We start from the raw sequence: 25,152 nt of genomic DNA on the forward strand, positions 1-25,152 counted from the left end.
CTATAAAATTTACATATTTTATTGTAATAGTTGAATGATAGGATGCTTTCTAAATTTAGTGAGATGTTCAGTCATTTCTATAAGCTCTCTAGAACATTCTATCATTACCAGAAAGAGCCCACTAGCCTGTGTATACTCCTTGTTCCTTCTCAAAGGCTCAATTAATCCAATTTTTGTTAAAAAAAAGATTTGCTTTTCTTGTCATTTCATATTAATGGAATCTTTTTTGACCCCAAGACAGGATTTCTCTGTGTAGCTTTAGAAGCTGTCCTGGAACTCAACTCTGTAGACCAGGCTGGCCTCGAACTCAAAGAGATCCACCTGTCTCTGCCTCCCAAGTGCAGCTAGAACATAGTCTCTTAGCTTTGCTTTTCTTTCACCTTACGTATTTTGGCCATATCACAGGCACACTGAATCTCATCTGACTTGGGTGGGATTATATATGGTAACATGAAGCAGTAACTTGTTTCCACTGCCAATTAATACTTAGCATAGCTATATATACACCCCATTTTATCTATTCATAAGTTGATTACCATTTGGCTTGTTTTGGCTTTGGGGCTGTTTTTATTATTTTACCTGGTGTGTGTGCTCTATTGCTAGACCTACCAGTATAAGCAGTTTATGTCCATTTTCTACAATACAGTGTTTTCCTTTTTGAGAGTTTATACTTGTAGAATAGGAATGCGAGCTTGTTTCTTTTCTGAGAATTTCAGTGGTGATGAGTGTTAGGTCCTGGTTTGTTCACTCTTGCTGCTCAGCCTGTATAAAAGCTTGCATGATCTACCATCTGTTCATTTGCTTGTCATTAACTCTTACTGTTGCCCTCCAGAGTTCAAAAGGTTGTGTTGTATTCATCCTTTTCCTGATTATCCTTTTTCTTAGTTTGCAAAATCATTTCCTTTTGTTCTAATGTTGCCCACCTGCATCAAGGACAGCCAAGGCTACACAGAGAAGCCCTTCTCGTAAACAAAACAAAAAAGTAATTAATTAATTTAAAAAAAGGAAATGGGTTAGGGAAATTCTTTCCACTCTTCCAGATTCTTTCCACTGTCTGAAGTGTTGTGACTGGGCAATCTCTCTTAGGGAGAATGTAGGTGGAGAGTTGTGGTATTGTGTATGTAGGTGGGAGGAAGAAAGAAAAAGAATATATCTTCTGGCTATTAAGTCAGTCAGTTCTTACTAGATATTTTCACTTCACAGTTTGTTACACTATTTAAGGAAAGTGCTGGTTTTGTTTTTTTCTAAAAGAAAATGTTTTAAGCATTAAGAACTGTATAGCCTCTCTTAACTACTAACCTTTGCCTTTGTGGCAAAAAAAGCCATAGACCAAATAGAAATGAATAGTATGATTCTATAATCCACTAAACTTGACCCAAAAAAAGGTCTAAATTAATAGTTTTTCAGATCCTAATTTTTTAGGCATGGTGTTTTTTGCTAAAGCAAGCTCCTGGGTTAGCACTGTATTTGTCCTTCACTCCTAGACAAAGTCTAGGGATGGGAGGAGGCATGGGGTGGGGGTGGATTGCGACAGGATTTCTCTGTGTGTAGCCCTTGCTGTTGTGGAATTCACTTTGTAGACCAGACTGGCCTCCAGTGCCTGTCTCTGCTGGGACTAAAGGTGTGCACCACTACACCCAACTGAGACCCTACAATTTTACTGTATTCTACATGATTTTGGTGAGGAGCAATGCATGTGATCATGCAGAAACCTAAAAGGTGTACTGAAGACACGTCTAATGTCTACTCCTTTGCATTCTGCTGGCTTCTTTGTTTGCCTCAAAGAAATAGACAGAAAATTGAAACTTGGCCCTAGTATTTTCTATGAGAAAGTCAAAGTCCTACTGTGTAATGGGAACAGCAACCTCAAGAAGAAAGGGAACAAGACAGTCTTGAGACCTGGGATTGAGACTTTGTCTAGGAGTGAAGGACAAATACAGTGCTAACCCAGGAGCTTGCTTTAGTGAAAAACACCCAAGGATTTTAGAGTTGCCAGATTTTGATTGTTGTCATGGCTGGCCTACCTCAGTAATTGAGTTATAAAAACATGGTAAGTGAAGGTTTCAAGGGTTAGAGGGTATGATCCCTTGTAGAAGGAACATCATCATGGCTGTAGGAACTTGAGGAAACTTGTCACATTGCTTGGGAAAAAAATCTCTACATTTGGTTTTTCATGCTTTGAGTAGCTGCCTAATTATATAGGTAGCAATGTAGGCACACACTTTTAATAAATATTCCAGCCTTTTAATATTTGACCTCAACATTTTCTTGTCCCCGCTCCCCTTCCTCTTCATTTTTTGAGATAGGTTCTCCTGCCTGGCGGTGGTGGTGCACGCCTTTAATTCCAGCACTCGGGAGGCAGAGCCAGGTGGATCTCTGTGAGTTCGAGGCCAGCCTGGGCTACAGAGTGAGTTCCAGGAAAGGCGCAAAGCTACACAGAGAAACCCCGTCTCAAAAAACCAAAAAAAAAAAAGAAAGATTAAAAAAAGATAGGGTCTCCCTGTGGTCCCAGGATGGCTTTCTTGAATTAATACATTCATTTGTTGTTGGAGATGGTCTCACTGTACAGCCCTGGCTGGTCTGGAACTCTCTGTGTAGACCAGGCTGGCCTCGTACTCACAGAGATCCTCCTGCCTCTGCCTCCTGAGTGCTGGGATTAAAGGTGCACACTATACAACTAGCTTCTAATTGCTTTCCTTTTCATCAAAAGCAGCAATACCATATTCACTTGAGGCAGGAACAGCTTCCACATAGTTTGTCAAATAACCTCTTGCCTCCTAAAGAGACCCATGCCTTTATGTTATGTAGGTGTTAGCTCAGTGTGCTAAATTTTATCAAAGTAAATGTTTTAAAACGGAGACAGAGTGGGACCAAGTAGGAGAAATGGAGCAAATACCTGACCCTTTTAGGTTGTATATCCTTCTAGAAGTCATGAGCTTGGCTCCCTAAGGTGTTTGTGTTTTTGTGTTTGCTGTTTTGTTTGTTTTTGAGACAAAGTTATTCTTAAGCCCAGGCTAGCATGAAACTTAACTTTGTGTAGCCTGTGCTTGCCATGAACTTGCAGCAGTCTTCCTGCCTTAGATATCATGCCCAGTTCCCAAGGTTTTTCTTATTCTGAAGACTATCAGGTCCTTGCTCCAGTTTACCCAGTTAGTACTCTGTGTTTTTATTTTTAGATAGATGCTAACTTTGTATCGCTATACGGAATGCTGGTTTCAGCTTAATCTTTTCCTTACTAAGGGAGAATTGTGTATATGGGGAATTTAGTTTATATAAAGTAACACACACACACACACACCCAAATTTTGTTTTTGATAAACCGTAGCAAATAATGTCAAACTTCTTAACCAGATCCATTTATATCTTTTAAAATCGTTTTGAGCTTCTTAGTAAGTAGGAATTTACTTTCAGGGTGTAGTAGTGGTTTCATGAAAGAGTAAGTTTAATTAATTAAATTCATTAATTAATAGGGAAATTATTTTCTCTTTTAGCTATTCGGTCAGAGAAGAAACGCCTTAGGAAGCCAAGCAAGTGGCTTCTGGAATATACAGAAGAATATGATCAGATATTTGCTCCTAAGAAAAAACAAAAGAAGGTACAGGAACAAGTGCATAAGGTATGCTGCAACATTTCAGAAGATGGTAGTTTCACTTGTAATATCATATTTTATATTCAGAAGATAATCCTTTCTTTCACTGGGATCTTGCCTTCTCTGGTGTTTTGTTTTTTCTATTAGCTTGTAGTTCAGTGCCTGCCTGCCCTGTATTAGTCATTCAGAAAGGGTATAAGTGAATCTTCTTACGTTTCTGTTCATTTTCCCCTCTGCTTTTGAAGAGTATTTAAGTATTTAATATTGTTATGATGCAATATTAAGAACCTGGATAATGCTGGGCATTGGTGGCGTATGCCTTTAGTCCCAGCACTAGAGAGGCAGAGCCAGGCGAATCTCTGTGAGTTCGAGGCCAACCTGGTCTACAAAGTGAGATCCAGGACAGGCTCCAAAGCTACACAGAGAAACCCTGCTTCAAACAAAACAAAAAACCTGGATAATGATGTCAAAATACATAATTTTACCCTTTTTTTTAGTGAACTAAAGTTGTCATAGTGTTGACTAATCTCTTTAGCTTTATTTTATACCTTTGTGAATAAGCAGTATGTATGTAATTAGTAGCCAAGGAATATCCTTTACTGTATTAACCATTACTCTGTGGTTTAAAAAAAGTGTTGAGGAAGCACCACACCTGGGCGGGGGGGGGGGGGGGGCAGAGCCAGGTGGATCTCTGTGAGTTCAAGGCCAGCCTGGTCTATAGAGCCAGATCCAGGACAGGCACCAAAACTACACAGAGGAACCCTGTCTCAACTCGTTCCCACCCACCCCACCACCACCCAACCCCAAAAAAGTGTTGACGAACCTTGTCTGTTCATTTTATTAGTGGTTATAAAATCAAAAGACTTTTAATATTTTTTTTTTAGTGTTCAGTTCTATAATAGTAAGCATAGTTCTGCTATTATACAGCCATAAATGTCAATCATCTCTAGAAATTTTTGTTTCCCTAAACTGAAAAATAATACTTAGTGGCCAAATAATTCCCCTTCCTATCATTTCTCATATTGTATTTTTTGTCTCTATGAGTTTGATTCTTCTGGATTCAGATTAGTGTAGTTTTGTAATACTTTGGTCTGTTTCCCTTAGCATAATATCCTCAAGCTTAATCCATATCCTAGCAAGTATCAGAGTCTCTTGTGTTTGTTTTGTTTTTCCAAGATAGGGTTTCTCTGTGTATCCTTGGCTATCCAAGAACTGATATGTAGACCAGGCTGGCCTTGAACTCACAGAAATCTGCCTGTCTCTGCCTGTCTCCTGAGTGCTGGGATTAAAGGTGTGAGCCACCACTGCTCAGTCCAGAATCTCTTATGTTTTTTAATGCCCCCCCCTTTTTTTTGTAAATTCTAATAATTTTGGCCTGGGTATTCAATTTGTACCTACTGATTTTAGGTAAGTTCCCGCTGTGAAGACGAAAACCTTCTTGCCCGATGTCGCTCTAGTGCTCAGAACAAGCAGGTGGATGAGAATTCTTTGATTTCAACTAAAGAAGAGCCTCCAGTTCTTGAAAGAGAGGCTCCGTTTTTGGAAGGGCCCTTGGCTCAGTCAGATCTTGGAGTTGGACATGCTGAGTTGCCACAGCTGACCTTATCTGTTCCTGTGGCTCCAGAAGTCTCTCCGCAGCCTGCCCTTGAGTCTGAGGAATTGCTTGTTAAGACACCAGGTAAGGTGGGGATGGGGTCTCAATGTATAAGCAGATATGATTGGATGCAGCAGGAAATTTCTACTATGTGTTGTTGTGAAGCTGACACCTTTACTGTATACAACAATTTTATTCGAGGCAATCCCTAAAGTGGTGGCTAATTTGATATGCTTCTGCCACAAATGAATTTGTGGAGCACTATGAAGGAAATGCTTTTAGAAACTACCTTGTTTTATTGTCCTTTTGTGATTATTGATCAGCTGCAGTGTGAGCCAGCAAACAAGTAGGAGTGCTTCACACAGGGGAAATAAGAACTTGAAACCAGGTTAAGAGCTACTCTTTCAGAAGTGCTGCATTCAATTCCCAGCAACCACGTGGTGGCTCAGAACCATCTATAATGAGATCTGGTGCCCTCTTCTGGCTTACAGGCGCACATGCAGACAGAACACTATACATAACAAACAAATAAAAATCTTGAGAGGAAAAAATAAAAGAACTTGAAACCTAATCCTCCCCTGTCCCCACCATGGGGTCACTATGTAGCCCTGGCTCTCCTGGAAATCACTCTGTAGACCAGGCTGGCCTTGAACTCAAAAAGATTCACCTGCCTTTGCCTCCCAAGTGCTGGGATTAAAGGTATGTGCCATCACACCTGGCGAAACCTAAGTTTCTTTCTTTCACCTACTAGCTCTACCAGTTCATGTGTTCCTTGGATATTTGTTTAATCTCTAAAGTTGTTTCATCATGTATAAACTGACCATAATCGGAGCTGGAATAATAGCTCAGTTAATGAGGTGATTGCTGCGGTTCATTCCCTAGGACCTATATTAAAATTCCAGGTGTAGGGGTACACGTTTGTAATGCCAAGACAGAGATAGCCTTGTGTAATTCGTGAGCCCTTGGCCCCAATGAGAGACTAAATCTCAAAAAACAAGGTAGATGGCCTCTGAGGAACAACTTGTAAAGTTGACCTCTGGCCTCCACAGGTATACCCTAACAACAGCATAAAAAGAATTAATGTGTAGTATTTGAGTTTTGAAAACATAGTAAATATCTAGTAAGTTTCAGTATTCCCTTGAAGTTCATTTCCAACCAGTTTTCATTTCATTATTTCATATGTCACCTGGGGAGAATGAAATCTAAATGTTTCTGTTACCCTCTGGTTGTTGGTTACTGTAGTCAGCCAAGGAGTGGGGTGAACTCTTACATGTCCTCACAGTTAGATAATAATAAGTTATTATCTATACATTCCCAACATTAGTTACTAGTATTTTTCCTTTAAAAAAAAAAAGATTTTTGTTTTATGTTGTGCTATTTTAATTTTTGCCATGCCAGTAATCCCACCTAGGGCTTGACACAGGCCAATCAAGTGCCTTACCACTGAGCTACATGTCCATTCCTAAAAGATTCTTAAAACTGCATTTATTTGTGGAGTTTAGAGGACAACTTTCAGGGAGACAGTTTTCTATCACATGTGTTCTGGAATCAGACTTAGGTTAACTTGTCAGGCTTGGCACCAAGTGATTTTATACACTATGCTGTCTCGGCCAAACTAAAGGATATGTTTTAAGGAACAGGAATAAGTACTTACTGTATCACACAAACGTGTATGTGCAGATGTGTGTGCTCAAGCATACACATTTATATTGTAGTATCATTTATTTGTTTTACCTTTTTCCTTTTTTTTTTTTTTTTTTTTTTTTTTGGTTTTTCGAGACAGGGTTTCTCTGTGTAGCTTTGCGCCTTTCCTGGAGCTCACTTGGTAGCCCAGGCTGGCCTTGAACTCACAGAGATCCGCCTGGCTCTGCCTCCCGAGTGCTGGGATTAAAGGCGTGCGCCACCACCGCCTGGCTACCTTTTTCCTTTTTTGAGAGAGAGTGTGTGTCTCTGTATCACTAGCTGTCCTGGAACTCTATAGGTAGAACAGGCTGGTCTTGAACCCACAGAGATCTACTCACTTCTGTCTCTGCAGTGCTGGGATTAAAGGGGTGAACTACCACACCCAGTTTGTTTTCCTGTTTGTTTGGTTTTTTTGGTCTTTGGGGAGGGGGCATTGGCTTTCAAGACAGGCTTTCTCTATAGCCCTGTCTTGGAACTCACTCTGTAAACAAATCCTTGCCTCTGCCTTCCGAGTGTTAGGATTAAAGGCATGTGCTGCCACCTCCCCCTAGCTTTGTTTTACTTTATTTTGAAAGCCTTGAACTATGTAGTTCTAGTCCATTTGTGCCCAGAATCCTGCTCTACTTTCTTTATTCTCACTCTCAGTTGATGGCTATGAATGCACTTTATTCCTTTTGATTTTGCCCTTATTCTGTGGTTCACACATACCCACAGTCATTATACACTAATTAATGTGTGTCTTCATTGAGTAATACTTAATGTGTTTTAGTAAGCACTATTTTAGAATAATACATTCTTACTGTACCCTTCCTTATAACATGATGAAAAATGCAAACAAGAATTTGACTCATTAATACAGATTTTCATTTTTCAAAATTAGCGTGTGCTCAGTTTCTAAAGCATCTAAGGAAAAATTATGTGCATTTCAGGAAATTATGAAAGTAAACGTCAAAGAAAACCAACTAAGAAACTTCTTGAATCCAATGATTTAGACCCTGGATTTATGCCCAAGAAGGGTGATCTTGGCCTTTCTAGAAAGGTACGTTATTTTTGTCCAGTCTAAAATAAGCTTAAAACCAGGAAATACATGATTAAAAAATTGCATTTTTAGTAGTATTTTTAACATTGATATGTATAGTCATCGTTCCCTAATTGTGGTTTTGCTTTCTACAGTTCCAAATAACTAATAACTGTACTCTGAAAGTATTAAATGGCAAATTCAAGAAATACACAATTCATATTTAAAATGCATGTGTAGAGTGTGATAAGATAACCATGCTATAGTATCTTATGTTCTGGATATGACTTATCCTTTTGTCCAGGCTTTCCATCTGTGTCATTGTGTGGGTTACTGTGTTAATTCATGTTATCACAATGTCTGCTTTCAAGTAATCCTTTTGACCTATTGTGATTACAAAGTACAAGTATGGTGATGCTGACAGCTTAGATATGCTAAAGAGCCTAGTAAGTGCTTTCTTTAAGGGGAAAGGTAAATGTTCTTGAGTTAATGAGGAAAGAAAACTGTATGTTGAGCTTGCTGAGAAATATATTAAGAATGAACCATCCACCCATGAAATTATGAAGAAAAAGAAATTTGTGAAACTTTTGATACTATTCCTCAGACTACAGAAGTGCCCAATTAAAATGGAAAAGGCATTGCATTTGTGGGTGGAACACATAAACCAGAAAGTATGTTCCAATTGATGGCATAGAGGTGTGTTATAAGATTTGAGCCATTATAAAAACATCGGAAAAATGTAGTAGAAAGCCATGTTTTGTAAATGAAATTTAGCTACAGAGATTTAGGGTTAGGTTTGAATTGAACTATCTAAAAATTACTGTAGAAACATTGTCTGCTGGTGGATATGCCACCTTCCCAACAGAGTTGAGAAGTTGATTAATGAGAAATACTATGTAAAGCAAATCTACTTTGTGATTAAAAATGAGCCTTTTTAGAAGAGGAGGGACTGGCTTATGCATAAAATAGATATGAAGAAGACACGAACTCTGGTATGTAGTATAAATAAGATATTTTAAGAAAGAGAAGGAAGGAAACCACATTCACATAATTTATTATAGTATAATATTATAGTTTTGTGTGTGCCTAATTAAAAATTCAGGTCTATTATATATTATGCTATATGTAGGAGAAAACAGTGCATGTAGTATTTGTATTTTCAATAATCCAAAGGGAAGTTCTCAAAACTTCCCTTGTGGCAGGGTAGAGGTGGGGGCAATGCAGATTAATTTATATAGAAATTACAGAGTTTCATTATGAGGACTTGATCTCTCTGTTTTGTCATATATACCCTTGACATAAGCTGGCTTCAGGTGGTTGTTTGTTTTGTTTTTTCTTTCTTTCCTTTTGGCAGTATTAGAAATTAAGCCTAGAGCTCACACATGTTCAGCATGCATTCTGTGGTATATTTTTGTATTGTCCCCCCTCCCTCCAAACTCGAATTGCTAAGTAGTCTTACTATTAAAAAACCTGGAGCCAGAAATTGGGGTAAATACTGAAAGATCAGAGAGATAAAAGAACAGGCCACCTCTTACCTCTAGGACTCCTCAGCCTGAAAAGCTTTCCTCAGCCGAAACACTTTAGTTCCTGTGTCCTAACTCCTTATATACCTTTCTCTGCCCACCCTATCACTGCCTTCTTAATGCTGGGATTAAAGGCATGTGTGCTTTCCAAGCAAAGGCATGAGATCTTAAGTGCTTGGATTAAAGGTGTGTGACTCCCAAGTACTGGGATTAATGTCTCTCATAAACAAATAATTTTGGAAGTAAAGACCAAAAAATAATCGAGTCTGCTTTGTGTTGACCAACTATTCCTGGCATTGGTGCTTCCCCTGGAGTGTGGTTGATATACCAAGTGTACTACACTAACTTTCTCTTATCCATTAACAGTCAAATGCAATAGCTCCTCAACTAGTGGTAAGACTTCATGTCCACCTCCCCTCCTCTATCCTGGGATTTTGTCTGGTTTGAATCTGTGCATGCTGTCAGAATCTTAGTTTCTATGTGCATCCTAATCTGTTGTGTCTGGAAAACACTTTCATGACTTATCTAGCCGTGGGTTCTTGGCCTCATTGACAGCATCAGGTATGGATACTGTCTCATGAATCAGTCCTTAAATCCAATTCAAAAAGTGGTTGGTTATTCCCCTAACATTCATGCCACTGTTTCACCAGCCCAGCCCTCGTCTTTCTTTGTTCTATGGGCGGAGCCTCATTAAATTGCCTTGCCTTGGTGAGCAGTTTACTTGGGCACACTGGCAGACCTGGCACTTAAGAACCTCCTGCCTCAGCCTCCCCAGCAACCTTCATTTTAGTCTGTATCACCAAACTGAGATTTTCTTTACAAGTGAAAATAATTTAAGAAACTTTTTATGATGACGATAAAGTTGTTGCTAATATTTATTTACTTAAAGCCAGGTTTTTGCTCTGTTGTAGTCTGTACTGGCAATTACTGTATACATAATAGGCTGGCCTCGTTTGTTTGCGATCCTTTCCCAGCCTCCCAACTGTCAGAGTTACTGGCATGAGAAGCGATGGCCGGCTTGTGACCCACTCCACCCCCAAGCTGAAAACAGTTTACCTGACCTGTGTTATTTCTCTTATGCACTAATCCACTTTGATACTGTTTCTGTGCAACACCTCAGAATGAGTTAGCTGTATTAAAATCTCTTTAAGTTCAAATGTTTGATGTCATGATTTTGCAGTTACAGAATTACTTTTCAGTAACAGTGAAAAATCCAGCATTAATGGTACACAGAAAGTTAATTCTGTTATCAAAAATGACTGGTATTGGTTCTTTAGAAGTTTGACTTGAGAGATGGCTTAGAGAGTAAAGGACTTACTACCAAGCCTGATGACCTGAATTTGATTTAGAACCACATGATGGGGGCAAAGAACCAACTCCAAGTTGTCCTCTGACCACCTCAGTCCCCTATAGTTGCATGCACACATTGCTCCCCAAGAACACAAAATAATTGAACCATAAAAAATATTTTTTAATGAATCTCTAAAAGAAAAACCAGAATATTATAAAGTCATAGTTTTTGGACTTTTGTCCTTACTTAGCTGGAGCAAGCTTAGGTCTTATAATACTGTTCTAAGGGCCTAATTTTTTGCTGCATACTAACTTATTTGGTTTGTATTTATGCTTTATATTTCAAGTTTTTTTATTTTTATTTTGAGACGTTGTAGCTGGGAGTTTCTCCAGTCCCACCCGGCTCCATGGTCCCACAGCAGCTTATAAAATAATTACTCAGAGGCTTATATTAACTACAAACTGTATGGCCCATGGCTTCTTGCTTCTTACTATCTAGCTCGTATAACTTAACTTGACCCACAGCTATTAATCTATGTATCACCACATGTCCCGTGGCTTTACCTGCATCCCATTCCATGTTGCTCCTCGGATGGTGTTTGGTGTCTCCCCTTACTCTCCTTTTTCCTTTCACTATCTCTCTTGGATTTTCTCACCTGGATCCATTCCTCCCTGCCATAGGCCAATGAAGCTTTGTTTATTAGCCATTGGGAGTAACACATATTCACAGCATACAGAAAGACATCCCACAGCAAGACGTGGTCTTTGTATACAATCTATATGCCTCCCCCCCTCCCCCAATGCAACATTATGTCTTAATTTCTTTAACAAAAATAATCATTTAGGACAGGGTCTTACTATATATCCCAGGATGACTTCAAACTATCAATCCTCCTGCCATAACCTGCTAAGTGTTGGAATTTTAGGCATGATTACAGGCATGTGCCATAATACTTGGAGGTTTTGCATTTGGTTGTTAGGGAGCGGGGAGCTGAGGCCTGCACCCAGGCCTTCATACATTCTAGGCAAATACTCTTGCCACTCAGCTACAACTGCCATGTCAGTTTATGAGTGTAACAACAATGTCATGTCTAGAAGGCAGCCTCATTTGGAGTATTTTCTTTTCTTTGGTTTTTCGAGACAGGGTTTCTCAGTATAACCCTGGCTGTCATGGAACTCGCTCTGTAGACCAGGCTGGCCTCTTGAAATCCACTTGCCTCGGCCTACCGAGTGCTGGAATTAAGGGCATCCACCACATTGTCCTGCAAGTGTTTATTTTCATATTAATAGAATATCATTTATTTAAGGACTATAGCCAGATACAGTTTTCTCTCCTTTTTCTAGAGTTTTAGGTTTAGTGTACAAAGCAATGGGTTTCATTGTCTATTGCTCTCAGCCCTTACCTTCTCCTACTCTGCTTCCAGTATCCCTTATCCCCCTTAACTGGTCTCCTTTCTCCTTGTAAATCGAGTCCCCCACTTCATTTTGGGGTTTAATAATAACTTTAATCTGTAGTGGTAAGCTGTCATGCTATTCCATGATTTAGAGTTGTTTTTCTCTTCTATGTTCATTGTTCACTGAGATAGTTTGTCAGTTCTGTTTGATGTAGTACTCATTTAAACAGAACATATACTAAAATCGGAACATACAGAGAATTGGGTCCTTGCATAATGATGACATGGATATCAATCAATCATTTCACATTTGTTTCTCGACTTAAGAAACTTAAGTGTGTGTGTGTGTGTGTGTGTGTGTGTGTGTGTGTGTGTGTGTGTGTGTCTATATTACTTGAAAACACAGAATTAAGACAGGGTCTCATGTAGCCAGGTTGGCTTAAAATTCCCTATGTAGCAGAGAATGACCTTGAACTCCTGATGCACCACCACAACCAGTATGGTCCTTGTTTTTTTTTTTTTTTTTTTTTTTTTTTGCTTTTTTGTTTTTGTTTCTTCTGTTTTAAGGCAAGATCTTATTGTCTAATCTCCACCTACAACTTGTGGTCCTCCTGCTTCAGTTTTCTGAGTACTTAAATTATTGTGCTGACAGTAGCTATTGCCACAATAACCCAGGATTTGTTGCTATGATAGTAGCTATCCTTAATTTTGGCAATAAGGTGCTAAAGAATGGTTTTCTGTACCTAAGTAAATCCTATTGCTTTTTGCTTATTTACAGTGCTTTGAAGTGGGTCGCTTGGAGAACGGTATTGGTGACTCACGTGCCTCATCTCATTTGAAAGAGTTCGGGGGAGGTGAGTATTTTTGATATTGAGAAAATGTAAAGCAGGCAAATTCAAAGCACTTTTTTGCCTAGAAAGATAATATCATGTATAAAATTATGAACTAGTACAATTACAGTTTTGAGACTTTCTGACCACAGTATGCTGTCTGAAATCATAGGGATTTATGGCTATTTTTAAGTTTTATGCTGTTACTAGTTAAATGAAGTTTAATTATTACTATTTTTTTTTTAGTAAGGAAATATTTGGACCAATTGTGAAATATCAGTTCCTCCTTAATTTTCTTAAGTACTCTAACTCTCCAGATTGTACTATTAATTTCATAGCATTATTCAGTTTTGATTTCTTTGTTAGAAAATGTCCAGTGCAATTTGAGAAGGAAATCATAAATCATCTGAGTTGTCCTTCACAAATTGTTTTAGTTTGCCGGGCGGTGGTGGCGCACGCCTTTAATCCCAGCACTGGGGAGGCAGAGGCAGGCGGATCTCTATGAGTTTGAGGCCAACCTGGTCTCCAAAGCGAGTTCTAGGAAAGGCGCAAAGCTACACAGAGAAACCCTGTCTCGAAAAACCAAAAAAAAAAAAAAATTGTTTTAGTTTACTTTTTATCATATCTAAATTGTGTTTAGTTTCTTCTCGTACATCTGTGACCATTGGTCAGCTAGCATATGTTTGAAAAAGAGAACATATGTTTGATCCTGTTCTATTTTAGTTGTCTCTATTTAAGAAAAAAATTTATTTCTACTTCATTTTTTTTCTGTTCCCACTATGATGCTTCCCCTATAAATCTCCAGCTGCATCCATCTTTTTGTTGCTTCGTTTTTCTGTGACATACAGATTTCAGTTAGCTTCTTGCATAACATAGGTGGGGTGTTACTGACTGGAAATAGGCAAGTTCTTAGTGACTGTACCACTGAAGAAAACTACTCTCCCTTTCCCTCAGCTGTTACTGCTTTCACTGATTCCTTAGAGAAAGGTGGGGTCTCTTAAGTCCCTCCTAGCTCCTGATGGGTTGCTGACACGAAATCGTAGCTGCTATGAGTTCATGAGTACAATAGCCGCGCCATACCTAGAAGACAGTTCAACAGCATTCCTCCTTCCCTGGCTCTCACAGTCACTCTGTTCCTTATTCCCAGTATTCCCTAATCTTTAGTGTGTTGATGTAGATGTACTGTTTAGTTCTGAATACTCTACAGTCACTTACTTTCTGCACTTTGACCTGTTATAAGCATCTATATTAACTACTGCCCACTGCAAGAAAAGCAAGACTGAAAGGAGCACTGATCTATGGGTATAGACATAGTAGCTTGGCCACATGTCGTACAGCAAAAACAACAAACCAGGTTTTCCCCTCCTCCCTTCCTAGACCTGTGGCCTTCCTAGTCAAGGGCCTTTGATTGCTTTATAGTACCAATTATGAATCCCAGCCAATGGAGCAGGCCTCAGATTCAATAAAACAGTGGTTGGTCACTCCACTATTAGACCAGTCATGCCACCAGTGGGCGCAGCTTGTTTGGCAGGTTTTGTATGTAGCTTTCCTAGCACTATAATGGGATTATGAAAGCTGGCTAACGTGGAGGAAACTTACTACTTACTTCCAGCTTGACTTCTCCTTTTCCTGACCCTGTAGTTGAATTGTTGTGTTTTTTTTAAAAGGCAGAGTCTCACTTTGTAGCCCTGATTGGCCTTGAACTCATTTTGTAGACCAGGCTCTAGTAGTTTCTTTATGTAAAAGATACAGCTGTCACCATCCTGTTCATTTTTTGAGACAGGGTTTCTTTATATAGCTCTGGCTGTACTGAAACTGAATGTAGACTAGCTGACTTCTTACTTTGCAGAGGTCTGCCTGTATCTGCCTCCCAAATGCTGGAATTAAAGGCATGTGCCACCAAGCCTATCGCCTGTAGTGACTTTGAAGGGCTTGTTTTTCTATTATTTGAAATTTCACAAACTGTGTTCTGGCTTTAGAGTCATTGAAATAACACTTCAAATTTGAGCACATGGCACTAGATGTGCTCTGCTGGCAAAATCTTAGATGTACATTTCTGATAACATGATCCATGATTGTTAAGTATGTTAGCAAATACATTGGTTGATTTTAGTCATGGCAATCACTTGTCCATTAGTTTGTTTGCTTTTAAAATAAATGGTTTGCAGATAATGTCAGCTCTTTTCTGGAACTTTAATGGTTTGTTCATTTATTTTTAAAAAACCTTTATAAGTTGGGGACTGGAGAGATGGCTCAGTGGTTAAGTACTGACTACTCTTCCAGAGGACCCGGGTTCAATACCCAGCACCCAAAGGCAGCTCATAGCTATCTGTAACTCTAGTTCCAGGGGACCCGACACCCTCACACAGACATATGCACAGGCAAAACACCAATGCCCATTAAAAAATAAATAAAAACCTTTATAAGCTTTGTCCTTTGTAAATTTTACCTACATGGTTCAGCACATAAGAATTTTGTATTTATAGCCAGGCAAGGTAGTATACACCTATAATCCCACTACTTGATAAAATGAAGCAAGTGAGTGGATCTCTTAAAGGCCAGCCTGGTTTCTATAATGTATTCCAGGCCAGCCAGAGCTATATAATAAAACAAAAAAAAATTTTTTTTTTTCTTGAATACAGGTTCCAGAAATTCTTAACTCATGATAGAGCACTTGCCCAGCATTCATGAGACATGAGTTCCCTTCTTAGCACCTCCAAGTAAAAAGAAAAACTAACCTTAACTCTTCTCTTGATCATGGACTATTGCCTACTCTAGTAACTTCTCATCTCCATAAAGTAGTCAGAAACAGTGGTATTAATTAATTCATTCATTCATTCATTAACTAGCATAAATGTCTTGGAACTTTTTTTGTTTGTTTGTTTGTTTTTTTTTTGTTTTTTTGTTTGTTTTTTTTTTGTTTTTTTGTTTTTGTTTTTTTTTTTGTTTTTGTTTTTGTTTTTTTGAGACAGGGTTTCTCTGTGTAGCTTTGCGCCTTTCCTGGGACTCACTTGGTAGCCCAGGCTGGCCTCGAACTCACAGAGATCCACCTGCCTCTGCCTCCCGAGTGCTGGGATTAAAGGCGTGCGCCACCACCGCCCAGCGGAACTTTTTTTTTTAAAATTTCCTCCCACTCCAGCTTTTAGTATTTTAATGTAGATACAGATTTGTTCGAAATAAATTTGATTTTAAGAACACATAAAGGTTAAGCATAAAGGCCTAGTGTGGCAGCTCACGCCTTTAATCCCAGCACTTGGGAGGCAGAGGCAAGCAGATCTCTGAGTTTTAACTGAATTAAGTTTGAGTTTTAACTGAATTAAAAGTGTTTTAACTGATTAAGATTGCAGATCAGGGGCAGGAAAGATGTCTTTAGTGGCCAAAGGCACTTTCTGCATGTCTTGATAATCTTACTTTAATCGCCAGGACCCACCTCCATTCTCCTCTGTGTGCTATAGCATCTCTGTGCTTACACACACACCATTTGTGACCAGATGATAGAGTGTTTTTGAAGGTGCAGATCATTTTTAAGTACTGCATACATCATTGCTATTGTATTAAAATTATATCTGGTATCCAAACAAGTTTCACCATCAAATGCTAAAGTAGGTATCAGTCTAAAATGCTTATTAAATTACCCATAAGTATAAGTATAGGTCATGATTTTCAAATCCATTCTTTCTCCTACTAAATGCCACAGTTACAGAATATACCAGAGAGCATGAATAATCCCAACAAAAACCTCCATTGTCTCCTGGGATCATTGTCCAAGGACGTCCCTGAGTAGGCGCACTGAGGCTACCTCTTAAGTCCCATTATATAATCCTTGGCATGTTAGCTCTTTTAAGGACAGACCTATGCTTTGTAAAGCCTGGACAGTGTTAAGACACTAGACTTAGGGACGATAGAGTCACTTGGTAGAGGGCTTGCCTAACATGCACAAAGCACTGTGTCCATTCTCAGCACCACAAGGTATAAGGGCACATGCCTATGCTCTCAGCACAAGGACTGCTGTGTGTTAGTTTGACGTCAGCCTGAGCCACAGAGTAAGACCCTGTTCTAGAACATCAAAAGAAAATTGTTCTCATGACAGGAGGATAAAAATTGCAACTGAAATCCGGGTGGTGGTGGCACACACCTTTAATCCCAGCCCTTAGGAGGCAGATGCAGGTGGATCTCTGAGTTTGAGGACAGCCTGATCTACACAGAGAAACCTTGTCTCACAAAACAAAACAAAATCTATAATAATATATTCGTTCAGATGAGTTTTAAAGTAAAAGATGATGGGAATTTTTTACATTTGCATTTTATAATTCTGGGCCTGAGTACTTTAAAATTAGGGGAAAGTTATTTAAAATGGTGGAAACAAGGGATGGAGAAGTAGTAATTTAGCAATTAAGAGCATTTACTACTCTATGAGATCCTGTACCCACTTAGGGCAGCTTAACACTTTTACCTCCAGCTCCAAGACATCTAGTACCTCTCTTTGTCTTCAGTGAACATCTGTACATACAAAAAGAAAGGGTGGTTATTATGGTGGTGCATATTTTTAGGCATAGCCCTCAAAAGGCAGAGGCAGGTGGATTTCTGTTAGTTTAAGGCCAGCCTGGTCTACATACGGAGTTCTAGGCCTGCCAAGGACATATGAGACCCTGTGTCAAAAAATAAACGTAAATAAGAAAATAGTGGATATACTCCAGAATGAAAATGCACCAAAGCTGGGCATGGCTCTCAAATGTCTGGAATAAGCTCTGTGCCCAGAGTATCTCCCTAGCCGGAGCTCAGAGCATTTCAGAATTCTTTTGTTTGTTTGTTTTTTTGTTTTTCGAGACAGGATTTCTCTGTGAAACAGTCCTGGCTGTTCTGGAACTCACTCTCTAGACTGGGCTGGTCTTGAACTCCCTGAAATTCACCTGCCTCTGCCTCCCAAGTGCTGGGATTAAAGGCATGTGCCACCACTGCCCAGCTTTTTTCAGAATTCTTGATGAACCCTCAGAAGCTTTTGGAGTCTAGTCTGGGGCCAGGGAGATGTCTCTAAGAAAGTGACACTTTCCCAGTGGGGTAGGCTTCAAGGTTAGCATGGGAAGTGAAAAAAATTTACTAAGTTCTAACACCTTGCTTCCTTAAGACAGCTAGTTACAGGAAAAATTTTTAGTGTTAATATATCACCTTATTAAATATTAAAACAATTAGTGAATATCAAACATGGACGAGGTTTATTTAGCACTGCTAGAAATAACTGAACAAGATACTACTACCTCAAAGTGATGTGCAGAAATGGTATAGAAAAGGATGGCAGTAAACTCCTGCAGGAATCCCAGCTTACTTGAAGCCCTTAGGTTTTGTGACTTGCAACAATCGTAAGGGCTCTATATATTAAGACAGCAAGTACTTGTTGAGTTCATGTTAGAAAAGTGATCTCACATATTGAAGATTTAGCTCATTTGGTAATTATCATAGAACATCTTATGAAATGCCTGTTTATATTTCCCTTGGTGTTTCTATAACAAAAATTTAAATAAAAACTAGGGGCTGGCTGGAGAGATGGCTCAGGGGTTATGAGCACTGGCTGCTCCGCAGAAGGACCTAGGTTCAATTCCCAGCACCCACATAATAACTTACAACTGTCTGGAACTCCAGTTCCAGAGAATACAAACATACTTGTAGGCAAAACACCAATGTACATAAAATAAAAATAAATAAATCTTGAAGAAGAAGGAGGAGGAGGAGGAGGAGGAGGAGGAGGAGGAGGAGAAGAAGAAGAAGAAGAAAAGAAGAAAGGAAAGGAAAGGGGAAAGGAAAAAGGAAAGGAAAAAGAAAAGAAAAGAAGCAGTAGCCAGGCGGTGGTGGCTCACTCCTTTAATCCAAGCACTTGGGAGGCAGAGCTAAGCGGATCTCTGTGAGTTCAAGGTCAGCCTGGGCTACAAATTGAGTTCCAGAAAAGGTGCAAAGCTACACAGAGAAACCCTGTCTCAAAAAAAACAACCAAGAAAAGAAAAGAAACTAGAACTTATTTTTCTAGTTTTGCCAGATGAGATTATATATTCATTGTAATTGTTGAATGTTAAAAGATATACTACCACTAAATGATAATCCTAATTTGTCACAAAATTATAGGGAGATCCCTTCCTACCTCCACAAGACAAATCTTACCTTCCGTCTTAATTCTTTTTTGACTTATCTTATGCTTTCTTTATGACAAGGTCTTACAAGTCTGTGCTTGTCTGAAACTTACTGTGTAGCTGAGCCTGGCTACAAACACATACAAATCTTTATCCTCCTTGAGTGCTTGAATTCCATGTGTAAACCCCCATTCCTGCCTCCCACCTTAATTTGCTGGGATTACAAATGCATGCCACCATACCCAGCATCTTTCACATGAGTTCTGAGGATTGAACTCAGATCCTCATGTATGCAAGACGAGCATTACTGACTGAGTTATTGCCCCAGCCCCCATCTTAGTTCTTACCATGTAGTGATATAAATTGTTTTCTCAAATCTAGAACCTAGGGACTAGAATTTTTTCCTGCATGGTAAATGCCTTTCCTCTACATCTTGTCATAAAATGCAGTTAACTTTAAATGTAAAATTTATTTATATGTATGAGTGTTTTGCCTGCTTTTTTATATGTGCATGAAGTCCCATCCTCCATTGCCATCCCCCGTCCCATCTCCGTGTGAGTGCACAGTTTTTCAATCAGGATTTCTCTGTGTAGACCAGGCTGTCCTTGAACTCAGAGATTTGCTTGCCTATGCTCCCAGAGTGCTGGGTTAAAGGTGTGCACCATCATGCATGACACGTTTGCACGACACACACACACACACACACACACACACACACACACACACACACACACACACACTTTTTCTTTCTCTTAGAGAGCCTTATGTAACCCAGGCTACGAGTAAGGATGACCTGTGCACTCCTGATCCTCCTTCTATTTCCCAAGTGATGGGTTTTTAGAAATGTGTCAGCACACCTTGCTTGAATCGATTTAATTTTGCGCTCATACAACATTTCCTTGTTTGTGTACACATATATGTGTGCACCTCAGGGGATAACTCGTGGGAGTTGGTTCTATCCCTCCACCATGTTGACTTAAAGGCTAGTGTCTTTATCAGTGGGTCATCTCTCTGGCCCTTAGTCTCTTTTATGACCTTTACCTTTGCTGTTTGTGTGAGTCCCCTGCCACGGTCCCCAACTAGTTATGTAAAATTAAATGAGTTTTATTTTATATTTATTTATTTACTTTTGGTTTTTCAAGGGCAGGGTTTCTCTGTGTAGCCCTGGCTGTCCTGGAACTCACTATGTAGATCAGGCTGGCCTCAAACTCACAGAGATCCACCTGTCTCTGCTTCCCAAGTGGTGGGATCAAAGGTGTGTGCTACTACTGCCTGGCTGTATTTTTTCCACCTTACAGAAAGCCTTTTTTAAATTCATTTGTTTTTATTTTATGTGCATTGGTATTTTGCATAGGCATCTGTGTGAGGATGTCAGATCATCTGGAACTGGAGTTACAGACAGTTATGAGCTGCTGTGTGGATGCTGGGAATTGGACCTGGGTCCTCCAGAAGAGCAGCCAGTGGTCCTAACCACACTGATCCATCTCTCCAACCTCCCCCCCAACCATTATAACTTAAACTAACCTGTTAATATTAATCTAGATACAGAAAACCTTTTAAGTAGGATAGTTTATTGAAAAACAATTTCAATTAAGTATTTGTAACATGAAAATTGATTCAAAATACAGCAGCAACATTTTATAGACTTCAAGAAAGTCCTTCTAGGCAAGAGAAATGGCTCGGTGGTTGAGTTCTTGTTGCTCTTACAAGATGATCTGGGATAGGTTCCTAGCACCCATTTAAGGCCATTCATAACTACCTATCATTCCAGCTCCAGGAAATTCAACATCCTTTTCCCTAGGTACTGCATGCACAAGCATTCAGACACACACATAAACACATTAAATAAGTAAAATGTTTTTGAAAGTTACTATGTTTTATTGCTGTTTCTTCCTTTCTCGGACTTTCTGTTAAGTGATTAAGTTAGGATAAAACCATAGCTATAGGATTGCTGGACAAAAAAATGCTAGCTTTTAGCTTTGTCTTAAGTAATAGTTTTCTAGTAAGATAAAACCTATTACTGCTGGGGTTGGTGGTGTACAACTTAATCCCACTAGAGGCAAGTGGATCTCAGTAAATTCAAGGCAAGCCTGGTCTACAGCAAGGAGAGAGACTGTCTCCCAAAAATATATAAATAATAAATAAATAAACACTACATCTGTTTAAATATAAGTTAGGTTTTACTGTAATTTACCATAATTTTTTAAGGATCCTTAATTTAAGGATAAAAGTTGTTGGACATGTATTTGAGTAGCTAGCTATTAGGTAACATTTGTTTTCCTGTCATAGGCACTACCAAGATATTTGATAAACCAAGGAAACGAAAACGACAAAGGCATGTTACAGCCAAAGTCGCCAGAGTGCACTATAAAAAAGTGAGAAAGGACGGCTCCTCAAAAGAGGCTCCACGCTCAGAGGTATTACTCAGTTCCTCACCTTTTTACCTTCCAAAGAGAATCACCTTTCACACTAGAAGTCCCATCCCCTCCCTTGAATCTAAGAATAGTGTTCTACTGAGATGATTAATTAGGTTTAAAGAATCTTGACTTATGGAGAGCCCAGCCCTAGCAAAATACATATTGCAACTATGGATAATGGCCCCTTAAAAAGATAATATCCTGTGCTCAAGATAGCAGAGACAGTATATGTAACTGTTTCCTTAATAAGTAGAGTTGTTCTAAAACCAAGAGAGTACAGCTTAAGTAACAAAATAATATGAATGGACTTAATTAGTTCCCTATAAAAGTTAATTAAGAATGCTGCAGTTAGGGGGAAATTCCATATGCTTATTTCTTGACCATCAGTTGCTTAATTTGGGATGTTTATAAACATCAGCTTTTGAAATGCATTTTAAACAGAGCGTCAGTGTAGTCACTGATGCTACCTCTAGCTTTTGAATTCAAGTTAAAAATAGAATTAGATCCAGTGAGTGAGCATCGCAGATGCTGCTGCTGAGTGTTTTCTAATTTGAATAGAATGCCCAAGGGGGGCATTGCCTAGGAAACACGGATCTTGGAAGGACAAATAAATAATCAAATAAACTTAAGAATGTTTTCTCTCCCTTAGTGAAACCTTTAAATGGAACAGCTCAAAAAGTTCCAGTGGAACAGCCTCAGAGCAGTTAGTGGCAGGGCATGAGGCGCCCACTACCCGTCCAATCACAGCAGGGTTAGAACTAACATTGCATGCAGTCCGCCCGCGTGATTGGCTGAACATCTGTAAGTGCTTAATGGCTAGACAAATAGCAGCCCAGAGGGAGGAGGGGGTCAGATGGAGGAGACATCAATAATACAGATGTGGGACATTATTTTTTCTCTGCAAGGGAGAACTGGTGATTCACAGAACTGCTGCCAGCCCCAAAGAGATTCTTGAAGACGGTATAGAACACGATCCTGGGATGTCTGCATCCAAAAAATTGCAGGGTGAACGAGGTGGAGGAGCAGCACTCAAGGAGAACGTTTGTCAGGTAGGGTGCTTGTCTTATTTTTGTTGCATGTGTCCTTTTTGAGAAACCCCCTCTTTCTCTCTTAAAGACCTTATCTCAGTTAGAGAAAATGGCTATGGATAATCCCTCTTTAAGGCTATAATTCTTTTGTCTCCTTTGAAAAACAAAGAGAAGGAATTAATTGAATATTGATTACAGTTTGTCCTTATGGCCCATGAGTATATGCCCCCAGAAACAGCGAGATCTGTTTTTACTCAGTGAAAAATAATTTTCTTGTCCTCTGCCTGTCATAGTGTGTGTGTCCCCTCTTCCTCTTCTTCTCCCTCTTCCTTCTCTTTGGAATTTTTGTTTTTGTTTGTTTGGTTGGTTTTTAGTTTTTGAGACAGTCCCACATAGCCCAGGCTAGCCCTGAACGCTATATCCTTCTGCTTCCTCCTCCCATATACTGGGATTTTAGGTGTGTACCCCCATAACGCCATTGATTCTTTAATTAGGGATGTTTCAAGGGTTGTTATAGTTTTCAAAATTTTTCTTTTATTTGGTGAATATTGGTACAATATTCACTGTCTAGTCTTTAATTTATGAACATTACATCATTTATTCATCCTGACAATCTTTTAAGGTAGAGTTGTTTGTTTGTTTGTTTGTTTGTTTGTTTGTTTGTTATACCCATTCTGCATATGAGAAATTGAACTACACAAGAGATTACATCGGTTGCATGTGGTCATGGTGCATCCTGGATTCAAACGTAGTTGTTTTGAGTCCTAACTGTTTTGCTGTTTCTTTGTGAGATGTTTATGTGGCTTTGTGAGTTGTCAGTTCTTTGATTTACCTTTGTAAATTCTTAAAATACGACATTATGAAAACCTGATATACTTGGCGTATGTCTGTGTGTGCGTGTGCGTGCATGGGTGGATGTGCAGGTACATATGGGCATAACGTGTGGAGGTCTGAGGACAATTTTGAGTGGAGATCCCCAGGTGACCAACACTTTTTGTTTGAAACTGGGCCTGCCATTTGCCCTGGAACTTCGATACATTGACCATGAGCATCCAGGGGTCTGCTTGTCATTTCCTCACATCCCATAGATGCTGGGATTGTACGCACAATGGAGGCTTGGCTTTCTATGTGGGGTGTGTGAATTTGAACTCAGGTCCTATGCTTACAAAGCAAACACATTATTCATTGATCTACTTTCTCTCCTGCTGTATTTATTGATTTATTGGTGGTTTTTTTTTTGTTTTTTTTTTTTTTTTTTTTTTTTTTTTTTTTTTTTAAACAGTGGCTACATGTCCCGAGGTTCAGGCTTCAGGGAGTGTTCTCAATCAATGATTTGCAGGTGTGGACAGTGCCACACCCTTATCCACTGGAGGGCAGGCCGGGGGAATGGGTCGAGGAGGGGTCCTCTAGGGTGGTTCCCTCTATGTCCTGGAGGTCTCAGGGACAGGAGCTGGTCTATTATTATTATTATTATTATTATTATTATTATTATTATTATTATTAAACAGTGTTCTGTCTGCATGTCCACACGCCAGAAGAGGGCACCAGATCTCATTATGGATGGTTGTGAGCCACCATGTGGTTGCTGGGAATTGAACTCAGGACCTCTGGAAGAGCAGCCAATGCCCTTAACCGCTGAGCCATCTCTCCAGCCCGGTTTTTGTTTTTTGAGATGGGATCTTACTTAGTAGCCCTAACTGGCCTGGAACTTGCTGTGTTGACCAGGCTGGCTTCAAACTCACAGAGGTCTGCTTGCTTTGACCTCCAGCCTCCCTGCACCCTGCTTGGACCCTGTTGTTTTTAATTGAAACACTAAAAAGTAATCCCAGGCCCAGGCTCTGTTACTGTGACAGATACAGTTTCATCCCATTGCTTTGCGTTGTCATTTTCTCTGTTACATTAAGAAAGTTTACCTGAGCCAGGCAGAGTGTTGCACACCTTTAATCCCATCACTGTGGAAGCAGGGACAGGCAGATCTCTGAGTTCAAGGCCAGCCTGGTCTACAGAGTGAGTTCCAAGACAGTCTGTAATACATAGTGAGACCCTGTCTCTTTGGAGTGGGGATGGGATGTTTTCCATATTTGGACTAATTTCCAAATACAGTGTTGATCCTGAAAAGCAGTTATGCTCATTAATTATTGATAAAACAAGTCAGAGTGTAAACACATTTTACACAGATCATTTTTTAAAAGAATATTTGCCAGTCAAGGTGGTACTCACATTTAGTCCTAGCACTCAAAAGACAGAGCCAGGTGGGTCTCTGAGTTTGAAATTAGCCCAGTAGTCTATGTATCAGTTCCAAGCCACTGAGGGGCATATAGTGAGACCCTATCTTTAAAAAAAAAAAAATTCAAACTTGGTATGGTTACACACTGTAATTCGAGCACTTGGGAGGGAGATACAGGCAGAATGAAGTTCATGACTGTTTTAAGCTACGTGTGGGACAGGAGGAGTAGGTAGAAAGGCGGTAACCCTGTGGTCCAGGCTTGCTGGATTGATGTGAGGGGCATACATTTGTTGCACTTCCTTTTTCAAGTGTCCAGTTCAAAGGTAAATGATATGGTTATCCCAACTAAGGGGTTATGGTAAACCATGTAGTTAATTTGAAAAATGTATTCAGTTTGTACTATAATTGAAATTTTCATATTTTAAATTGAATGTGAATTT

General features: G+C 39.4%; 1 protein-coding gene across 3 annotated transcripts in view; it reads left to right on the plus strand.

The window, feature by feature from the left end:
• Positions 1 to 25,152, plus strand: part of Nsd1 (nuclear receptor binding SET domain protein 1) — a 113,929-nt gene that overhangs the window by 45,846 nt on the left and 42,931 nt on the right. For all 3 annotated transcript variants that reach the window (XM_006976804.4, XM_042278528.2, XM_015995706.3), the window contains 6 exons: positions 3,492 to 3,616; positions 4,997 to 5,267; positions 7,796 to 7,905; positions 12,870 to 12,945; positions 21,330 to 21,457; positions 22,363 to 22,506. In XM_006976804.4, coding sequence (XP_006976866.1) covers positions 3,492 to 3,616; positions 4,997 to 5,267; positions 7,796 to 7,905; positions 12,870 to 12,945; positions 21,330 to 21,457; positions 22,363 to 22,506 — 854 coding nt within the window. The remainder of the gene's footprint in view (positions 1 to 3,491; positions 3,617 to 4,996; positions 5,268 to 7,795; positions 7,906 to 12,869; positions 12,946 to 21,329; positions 21,458 to 22,362; positions 22,507 to 25,152) is intronic.

This window comes from Peromyscus maniculatus, chromosome 5 (genome assembly GCF_049852395.1).
Source record: "Peromyscus maniculatus bairdii isolate BWxNUB_F1_BW_parent chromosome 5, HU_Pman_BW_mat_3.1, whole genome shotgun sequence".
NCBI lineage: Eukaryota > Metazoa > Chordata > Mammalia > Rodentia > Cricetidae > Peromyscus > Peromyscus maniculatus.